A 10,869-nucleotide genomic window follows, 5' to 3' on the forward strand; every position below is an offset into this window, starting at 1 on the left:
GATTAGGCATTGGAATGGGCTGCCCAGGGAAGTGGTGGAGTCGCCGTCTCTGGAGGTGTTTACGGAAAGCCTGGACGTGGCACCTAGGGCCATGGTCTAGCTGACATGGTAGCGCTCGGCCACAGGTTGGACTCCACGATCTCAGACGTCTTTTCCAACCTAACGGACTCCCCGCTCCCGTGACTTCCCTCACGGCGCCTCCCGGGGGCGGAGCTGCCGCAGCCCGTCCCGCAGGCGGCGGGCGGTGTCCATGGAAACAGAGCGCACGCCGAGCGCCGCCTCCTTCCCTCCTTCCCTGCTTCCCGCCGGGCCGCCGCCGCCGCCGCTTCCACCGCCACCGCCATTATGATGCTGCTGGGCCGCGGGCTGGACGCCAGGTACGGGGCGGGAGGCCCGAGGGAGCCCAGGGTGTTGCGGGGGAGGAGGCCTGGCCGCGGGCAGGGCACCGGGGGATGGCGCGGCGGTCGGAGGCCGATGCGGGCCCAGTCCCCCTTAGCGCATCTTCCCACCCCGTGCGGTGGGGCCGCCTCTGCCTTCCTCTGGTAAAGGCCGCAAAACTTTTCTAGGCTTAATGTGCTTTGCAGAGATGAAGTAAAGATGTGCCGATATTTATCTGGGCCTCTCGCAGATAATTTTGTGGCCAGCTCTAAGCGATCATGAATAATGACGGGGGAATAAAAATTTTTACAGCCCCATATATATAAATGCAGTGTTTCATGTCTGCAAATTAAATACTAGTTGCATGGGAGTCTTGTGAGATCTGAATTGTAAAGAGGGTGAGGAAACGTGCTTAAGGCTTCCCCTTGGGAGGGGAACTTTCTGACATGAAGACCTTCCAAGAAAATAGGATGTACCTTTAACTGAAGATCTTATCAGGTGGTATTAATTTTGAAAACCAACTTTGTTAGTACTTCATGAAATTCTTACTTTCCCACTCACTGTGTGAAACCTTCACTATTCACATGGTTCTGTGCTCCAGCATGTTCTGGAGGACTGAATAACTTACTAGGATTTTTTTTTTTCCTTTAATGAAATCTCTTTTTAACAGTCCTCTAGACTGCTTGCCATGAAGCAATGCAACTGGGATTTTACTCATAGTGTAACTTTGGCCTGACATACTTTTCCTGAAGTAAAAGTGTTCCTTGCTTGAATTGACTGCATTATTCATTCTCAAAATACTACGTTTCTTCCAATTTTTCTGATCTTCATGTGTCCCGATAGGAAGTCAGTATTTAAATATTGGTCAGCAATATTGGAGTAGCTTAAGGATATGAAGGAAGTTTTTGTTTCTGCCCCTTGCCAAGATAGTGGTATGAGTGAATTCTCTTGCTGAGAATTCAAGCACTTCACATGAATAGTCTTGTTTTAGACTGTGGAGACTTCTTAGGACCCAGTATGTGGAAGATACTGTTAGCTAAATTGTCTTGTAGCTGATTCAGTCTGTCAACAAAAACTGGCATGAATTCACACAAACATCAAATGATATAGGAATATGAAAGCAAAATACAAAGTGAAATACATGAATTATTGGAATGACTTATCTAGATCATTAATAATGAAACACACAGGCATTTGGATCAGATAAATTAATTAGATTTATGTAATTTAAAAGAAAGTAATCTATTAGTGTAATGAATGTTCTTTCAGTGGTACAGAGTGTTCACCTCTGTACTTGTGTACATTCACTTTTCTTCTTTAATTCTCAGCAATATTTATCCTTTGTGCTGCTGCTCAGGAGCAGATTGGTGCCTGTTCATGATTTAAAAACCATTTAATACCTCTGCTGCCTAATTTCTCCAGATTTGTCCTCTGCTGCCTAATTTCTCCAGCCATTGACTTGCCAGTTTAGCTTGCAGACTCGTGCAGGAAGCAGTGGTCTTGGGAAGGTCTCGATTGATACTTCAGGTGTTACCACTGTGTTAGTAATAATACCAATAGTAATAGTGAGCTTTTGCTTAAATACAGTCAGAAAACTTCTAAGCAGATTTTTGTGATTTGGGGTTTCCTCTCTTGGATCTTTAAGTGTAAATCTTGCTTTTTTTTGTAGTTCATTTGTTATTTCTTCAGAAATAAGCACATAGTACATCAGACTTTTAGAACATTCTTTTTAAAAATAAATTTCTGTTTTGCACTGATTTGTGCCCTTCTTATTTTTCACTTATTTTTCTTTGGTATCCAGGGACAATCAGACTCGACAAATACAAGATGCTGTTTCAAATGTGGAAAAACATTTTGGTGAATTGTGCCAAATATTTGCTGGATATGTACGTAAAACTGCCAGACTACGAGACAAAGCAGATCTTCTAGTAAATGAAATATATGCATATGCAGCCACAGAGACACCAAACTTAAAAGTTGGACTGAAAAACTTTGCAGATGAATTTTCCAGACTTCAGGATTATCGCCAGGCAGAGGTACAGAATTAAAGCTGTACATGTTGTGTTTGCCATCTGAACTTTTCAGTTACTTCTCTTTGACTAAAAGGGGAAATATATACTCTGCAATCACAAGAAAATATAGGAGAAAACATTTCTAAATGTATTAGTGTCTGAGCAGGGTAGGCTGCCAAAGTATTCATAATTTACCCCCCTAACAACTAATGAAAACTGCCTGCAATTAGTCCTGTTGAAGTCAGCAAAACTATCCCTACGAGCACTCAAAGTATTTGAGACAGAGCAAGTTTTTTATGGTCTTAGACTTTGGATTGTGATTTATGGTTAAAAAAGTGTTCTTTTATTTGTGTGACTTGAGTTGTCTGGCAGCAGCTGAGGTAAAATCAGTCATTTTCCTTTTGTTGAGTCTTATCAGAAATAGTATGGAAGAGAATGGGCACTGGTAGCCCCACTGAGATGCTGTCAGGGGCCACTGCAAATTTCTTAAGTTTGTAGTTTAACACTCAAAGTACAAACTTGATTTGGACAATGTGTGACTATATAGTCACATGTCTGCTAGATGAGTGAGAGTGTAAAGGAAGGTGTTTATGCCACTTACACATCTATCTGCAGGGCCAGTCAAACTGTAACGTGTGATGCAGAATTCCAAATACTGCGATTTAAGACAAAATTAATTCATTCACATAGACTCAAACTAGTTTTTGGAGTATGTATCTATACTTTCAGTAGAGTGTAGAAAATTACCATTTATAGTTTTGAACAGCTAAGACCCACTATAATTCAAAAAAGAGACCGAAGTAACATGCACTTCATTCAGAGCCTTACTGCCCTAATCCTTTGTATTTTATTGGCAGTTCAAGTGAAATTGTTTGACAGTGCACTGGTAGAGTGTATAAAGGAAAAACGTTTGCTCAGTTGGCATAAATTTTAGCCCAGTTTAGAGGGAACTGTACATTCCTAATAGAGGTACGCACCTTGTCCTAATCTGGCCCATCTGGCTGAGCAGTGGGCCAGATGACTCACTGGTCCATAAGTCATTGGCAGCTTATGCTGGTGCTGCTTGGACAGTGTTGTCAGGTTTGATGAGCAGGTCTTATCCTATTGCCTGTCTGACCATATGTAGCTGTTTTTCTAAGTAGGAGAACTGAAATTCAGATGCACTTGCTTGTGAGAGCATTCGTGCCTTTTACACACCCTGTTATTGGTATTTTTAGTGCATTCAGCACCAACGATGCAAGAAGTGTTACATTTTGTACAATATATTTGTTAGCAAAGATGGCTTAATCCATAATCTGTCAGTGTAGAGCAAAATACTGATCTTTAGATAGAAAGTTACACATCTCCAAGATGCAGTGTTTGATGTATTTAGTACTCAGTTGTTGGAATCTCAGTGTTTCATTTATCCTGATGTATTTCTAATTAAGAAAAAAGTAATTCCACTAGAAATCAGCTTGATCTCCTCAAAATACAAATTGCTTATTGGCTAATGTACTTGACTATAGTTTTTACAATATTTTTAAAACTATCCCACTATTTTTTCAGCATATATGGACTAATTCCTAATAAGATGTGTCACTATTAATTGTTTCCTGTTTCTACACACCATAGACATGGATGATTCTAGTGGCCTTGTGATTTCTTTTGTAGGTCGACAGGCTTGAAGCCAAGGTTGTTGAACCTCTGAAATGTTACGGGACCATAGTGAAACTTAAAAGGGTAGGTTAAGCATCTGTTCTCTCACAAGGTACATTTCAGTATTCTGGCCGCTCGGTTGAAAACTTCTGCTTTAGGGGGCAAATGGTTCTGATATTTCATATTGCAATAATCAGTCTAACTTAATTATGTAGTAATACATCTAAATTGAAGCTGTATATATGTTGGAGAAAGAAGCTTTAGTGTGAAGACAAGGATATTCAGGCTTTTTGAGCACAAGCAAATGCTGAAAAAAAAAGGCATTGTGGATAATGTGAAACTTATTGGATAGTGTCATTTATTATTGTTAGGGGTTTGTTTTATTATTATGATTATTACCACTATTATTCAGATTTCCAAAAGGTGAATTATATGTAATGCTTTGCCTCTTAGTCATCAATGTGCTGCCTTTAGCAGCTTTTCTAACTCAGAATTCCATTCTACATTAGAGTTCATAATTTAGAAGACACATTTAAAACTGATATATAGGTAGTGGCCTAAATCCCTCTCTGTCCTGTTAAGTCATCATGATGACTTGAAGATACACAAAAATCTGAGGTCTCTTCATTCACTGTATTTTAGAAACAGTATTTATAGGGGTTTGAAATGTTCCCTTAAAATATCTGAAAGTTTCTTTCCTCCAGGAGGGATAAGCTTGAGCAAGTAACTTGCAGTAAGCAGATACTAGTTTATAGGACAAAAGCAGATCTTTGTAATACTTGTGTATTACACAGAAAATACCTTAGTCCTGTAAACTCAAATCTGTAATTAATGTATATCTGTATCATAGTCTATATAAATCAAAATATTAAATTATTATTCTTTGATGATATTTTACATACTAAAATCTTACAGTGTGTTCATCATGGTTAATTTGAGTATGTTGTGGCATTGCATCTCAAACTAGCATTTTTCATATGTTTTTGTTCTGTATCTTTTCCATATGGTGAAGAACCGAGTACAGTGTGTGGAACTTACCGCACAGCTACCTCACTTGGAGATTGGAGAGACAATTGTGAAGGAAATGCATCCTGCACTTGAGTGGGATTACACGTGGTGGTCCTTAGCAGAGTTATAGACTATAGAGGCTAGAATCTGGTATCCTGATAGTCATTATAAAACCCAGTTTGTGAGATCTAGAACTGAGTATTCCATGGGATATAAATGTTGAGGGTGGAAGACAAGCTTCATGTGTTTGTGGCAGTATGGTTGCTGAGGAGACACAGAGCACTACAGCAGTGCCTGGGGTTTGCAAAGCATTGAAGGGACTGTCTCTTGAGGTGCATTGCCACTGATAGCCAGTAATGCTGAGGACAGAAGCAACTGAAGCCAGGTCATCCCTTGCAACACTGAGTGGCATTTCCTGTTGTCTTTGCCTTCAGAATGCCAGAAAGCATTGCATAATGTTTATTTCAGCTACAGTGAGGAGTACAAGAGTATTCCTAAACTGTAGGTGGGATTAACTATTTTTGTCAACATACCTTTGAACTAAGATTTTGCTAAAGATGTAGGCCATTAAATGGTTATTTTTTCCCCATTGCACATTAACGATAAACTGTGGTTAAAATTTCAACTGTCTGGTCTTCAGTTATCATCTCTAAACACTGGGACATCTTTAGTGAAAAAGAAAGTTTTGTGACTCTTAAATTTAGCACAAGGTGTAGGACTGCTTTACCTGTAACTACCTTAGCTAAGTAAAACCTGTTAGAACATGTCATTATGGCACTTTCTATAAAGGGAATGTTCTCACTGCTACTTATTGGAACTGTTCCAGGATGTACACAAGAGTACTTCTGTGCTTTATCTAAAAAGGACTGTTGCTATTTCTGTGGCATAAGACATCCATGTCTTGTGCTACTAAATGCTTTAAAGAGGCTCAGATAATGAGAGTAGTGTTGTCCTTTAACTGCTAATGCAATAAAATTGTTTCATTCACTATTTGCCAAATAGCTTCAGTGGACATTAATATAATGTTCTGTAATGTACCTTAAATGTAGGATTTTAGGATTTCTTTCTGTTTCATTGTTCTGTATATCAATCTTCACTTTTCTGCTTTTTGGCAACTCTGTTCCTGGCTCCTTTTCTTCATATAAAACAGGACATCATAAAACCAAGGTGATCCACGTGTGGAAGAAAGGATTGGTTTGCTTTAATAACTTCAGTGACTGAAGCAGGTAACAGTACAGTGATGAGGCTCTGTCAGCTCACTGTCTGGTGGACAGACTGTAGCTGTACTTCACTATGCCTTGAAATTAGATGGGCGACCAGTGTTCTTACATGTGACTTGAATTCATAGTTAAAAGCCAGAGGGACTCTGAATAATTTTCTGTTCTCTCTACCTGTCCTTTGACTTGTTCCCTATTCCATTCCATTTCTCCTTGAGTGTAATTAAAGCATATTTTCCAAAAATATGTCAAAGCTTGGTCTGAAGACACTGAAGGGGAATGTAGGACTGTTTGTGGTAGTAGGTGGTGAGTTTGTGGTGTATTGTTTTAAATGAAAGACTTCTCCTAATCTCTGGTTCTTGTTATATGTTCCACTGAGATGAAAGCTCTGTAATGCTCTGGTTTTTTCTGGATGAAGGTATTTAGATGCTAGTAAAACCAGTCTTTCATTTTTTTTTTCTGTTAGGTAATAATGTACACTTTGATTCTTTCACCATAATCACATTTTCCCCAGCTTTTTAATATTTTTACAGGTTTTTTTTCTGCACCCTTTTCAGTTTTTCAACATATTAGACAAAATATGCACGTAACTGTGCCCTACCTTTGTACATCCAAAACTTGTGTATAGCTTCACCACTATAGCCACAGTAGCACTAATTCTTTATCAGGCATTGGTTAGTAGAGAAGTATGTTTCATGGTGGCTGATGCTACAGAAAACAGAGGTAGAGGAGGGAACTGTAAGTATTTCCAAAGTCACGACACGCTAGAAAGAACATACTGAATTTGATAACAACTCTAGAACTTTGCATCCTCAAGTACACTCTGCATGAAAGTCAGAACCCTTTTAGCCACAGCTTGAAATCTGATGGACTGTTTTAGATGGGCCTAGAAGTCAGTGCTGTTAACGGGACTTAGTCATTAAATGACACTAAACATGCAGCTGTGAACATTAGATAAAAATCTGTTCTGTTCTGTTCCAAAAATAAATAATTCTTCTCTTTCTCTACCTTTAAAATTTAAAACTCAAACCAATAAAACAATAAAAAAAATTCTATTATTGCTTTTCTTGTAGCTTCATGGTTTTGATAAAAGGAAAAGCCCTTTCCAGCAGTGTTTTGGATGACTTTAAAGGTGGTGTAAATTCCCTTCTGAAAGAACAGCAGTAAAATTAGTTTTGATGGGCTAAAGATGCAATAGTTTTTATTATCAGAAACCAGCTTTATCCCCCTAAAGGGGAAGCAAAATGAGTCATAAACAAGGACATACAGACAGACAGTAAAGACAGAAACAAGAAGGAAACTGCATTTTTTGACCCTGACCTCATGTACAGACTCATTATTGAAGGAACACAGCACTGTGAAACTTGGCACACTTGTGCGTGTCACTGACAAGTGATCTGGTCACAGGGTTACAAAACCTGCTGAAAGACACATCCTTAGTTGCATATCCTTCTGGGTAAAGGAGACACACAAGCATATTAAAATTCTGAAATCTAAGGAAGGAGCACAGACAACTTCCCAATACAATAGTTTCTAATAGCCCTAATTCCCTCCATTCTGAAGTAGTAGATAAATGAGAACTTGTGTTTTTAGAGAAAAGAATGGTTTGAAATGCATACCCAACTTCTGGCTCAGATTTTGTTAAGACTTCTGGTTGTATTTCTGCTTGTTCTAAACTACTGCTCCTTTAAACTGAAGCCATCAAAGTGTATGTTATTTCTGATACCGGGGTCAGGGAAGTGATAAATATCTGACTGATAATCTTAGATCCCATGAATGCCAAACACTCTGCAAAACACAGTTTTATAGCATGAACAAAAATTCGAGACTGGTAGGTAAAGATGCTTAAATTGTCACAGGTCTTCCTAGAAGTACATCCTACTTCTCCTTTGGAAATGAGGAGCAAAAATATTTATCAGCAGTTTCTGCCTTTTCTAAGTCAGTAAGTTTCATCTTCTCCAGCTACATCATTAGTAGGATGAGTTTTGTTTCAAATGGTTTTAAACACCTTACTAACTGCATAAATAAAAATACGCAGTTCAACCCTTTCAGCCATAGATTTTATATGGTACCTTGAAATCTGTGTAGCACAGAATTATGGAGTTGTTAAGGTTGAAAAAGACCTCTAAGATCATCCAACTCAGCCCAGCACCACCATGTTCACCGCTGAACCATGTCCCCAGGTGCTCTATCCACATCTTTTGTGAACACTTCCAGGAATGGTGATTGTACCATTTCCCTGGATAGCCTATTCCAATGACTCTATTTCCACCTCTTCAGTGAAAAAATTTTTTCTATTATTTAATCTAAACCTCTCCTGGTACAGGACAGGTATCCTCTCATCCTATCACTCGCTGCCTGGCTACAACCCCCAACCTGGCTACAACCTCCTTTCAGGGAGTTGTAGAGAGTGATAAGGTTCCCCCCGAGCCTCCTTTTTTCTAACCTGAACACACCCCGATCCCAGATCCCTCAGCCGCTTCTCATCAGACTTGTGCTCCAGACCCTTTACCAGCTCTGCTGTCCTCTGGACAGGTGACAGCAGTTATGTTTTCTTCATAACTTCTGACTGGTACTGGCTGCTTCCTGCTTTATTGTTTTTCTTACTGATATATTTGATGCCACTTTTTATTTCTAAATGCCACCTTTATTCTGTTTCTAAGTCAGGAATGGGCCTGCCTTCTTACTGCTTTGGGGATCTCAGCTTTTGACCATCTGCTATACTTGTCATGAAAAGCTGTGAATATATTTTTCTTCCCCACATTTTAAATTGCAGTGCATGCTATAGGGAGCTGTGCAAGGTTGGGATTGTGCAATAGTCCCTTGGTTCCCACTGACTTCTCTTTCAGAGGATCAATTAACAGGATAAGATCTATAAAATCTGGTTTTGTTTAAAGCAGAAATTTTGTCTGTTTTCTAGGCAATGCATGTATGAAGGGAAGTGTATTTTGTATTACCCTAGTTTCATTTTAAATATGTCTAAAACATTTTTATTTCCAGGATGACCTTAAAGCAACTTTAACAGCAAAGAACCGAGAAGCCAAGCAATTATCTCAACTGGAAAAGACACGTCAGCGGAATCCATCAGATCTACACATTATTGTATCCTATTTTTCTAGTCACTATGAGAAATATTTTTAAAATTTCTTGGGAATTAAACTATTGTGTTGAGAAAGCAGTAAGAAAGTAGTAGTAGCAATAGGTCTCCTCAGAGGGATTTTTCTCCAATGTCAAATCGTTTCTTAAAACTTTATGATGAGTTACAGCTTATAATAGCTGCTTTGTTACTTCTTTTTTAATTGAACAGAAACTATTTTTTGGTATGTTTATGCAAGAGAGGTAGGTATAGCTTACATCTAGGAATTTGGACGTTTTCTTCTGTGGATTTCTTGTTTTATTGTTTTTCTTCCTGTCATTTTGGTAGTTGTTGTGCTTCCTTGGATGTAGATGGGGTATGAGTTTCCTCCAACTGCGTGAAGTGTGAAAGGAAAAGTTGTTACTCTGTTAGTAGCAAACTCAACTAGACTACTTTTCCTTTCCAAAGACCAGTCACCTTCCCCAGTACACTATTCTGTATCAGAGGGAAAAATTAAGCCCGCACAGAATTTCCATTAAAATCTCACTGAAGTCTCAAATTCTAAAGCAATCAGAATATAGGAAATGCCAAAACAAAGAGGATCAAGGCAATCCTACTTCAGTCCCTTTATGCCTACATATTACGATAAAGCATTTAAGTTCATGATGATGTGCTGTTTACTTTTTATTACACTCTAGTGCTGGACTCAGGAGTTAAGCAGTCCTATTCTTAGTTGGATTTTATCAACTTTATTTCAGAAACTAGGATCTTTAGTGACTGGAGCATGGGAGTGTAGAAAGCAAAAATGATTGTGATAGTCAAGTGCCACAGAGGAGAACTACATTTTATTTTTGTCTCTGCCAAAGAATTCACATCTAATATTAATCAGATCAGTTAGATCAAGTGATAATTAATTTAAATGCCTTCTGTAATAAAGACAGATGCATGTCAGCTATATAGTTAGAACTTGAGCTGTGATGCAAAGTTCTCTTCTGTTGGAATTAGGAGAGTAAACTGTAACAGTAAGCTTTCTCCCCAAAGGGACAAATTTTTCTCCCATTTTTCTCCCTCTTGAGCAGTAGTTTTTTCATGGGAATGTCACGGGCATCTAGTTAATTTCTTCTTATCTGTTTGCTAAGCTTCTCACAAACACACCTCTGTGGCTTAGCTTCTTGTAACACCTGTGTTTTCTATAGTTAAGGCTTTGCCTGAAGAGTTATAAAATCTCAGTACAGTCTGGTTTTGCATATGGCCAAAGGCACCAAACACTCTGTATTTGCATTTTAAAGTGATTGACACAAAATGTGTGAAGAGGTATTAGGAGCAGGAATATGTTCATTTGCTTTTGGGGATGTGTGCAGGTCAGCTTTCAGGTCTGAGAGAGGCTTCACGACTTGGAGCACAGTAGTTGGGGTCCTGCAATGCTTCTCCTTATGGTCGAGCAACTGTGATGTTGCAGCAGCAAACAACTTTGGCCCCAGATAGCAAAGGATCTGTACTCACTCCCATCTTACAAAATGGGGGGGGGGGGGGGGGGGGGGGG

General features: G+C 39.0%; 1 protein-coding gene across 1 annotated transcript in view; it reads left to right on the forward strand.

Moving 5' to 3' along the window:
* Window positions 1–227: 227 nt before the first annotated feature.
* Window positions 228–10,869, forward strand: part of FAM92A (family with sequence similarity 92 member A) — a 20,571-nt gene continuing 9,929 nt past the window's right edge. The window contains exons 1-4 of the mRNA XM_027659076.1: window positions 228–377; window positions 2,180–2,414; window positions 4,041–4,109; window positions 9,251–9,352. Coding sequence (XP_027514877.1) covers window positions 346–377; window positions 2,180–2,414; window positions 4,041–4,109; window positions 9,251–9,352 — 438 coding nt within the window. The 5' untranslated portion in view covers window positions 228–345. The remainder of the gene's footprint in view (window positions 378–2,179; window positions 2,415–4,040; window positions 4,110–9,250; window positions 9,353–10,869) is intronic.

This window comes from Corapipo altera, unplaced genomic scaffold (genome assembly GCF_003945725.1).
Source record: "Corapipo altera isolate COAL_440 unplaced genomic scaffold, ASM394572v1 52, whole genome shotgun sequence".
Classification (NCBI taxonomy): domain Eukaryota; kingdom Metazoa; phylum Chordata; class Aves; order Passeriformes; family Pipridae; genus Corapipo; species Corapipo altera.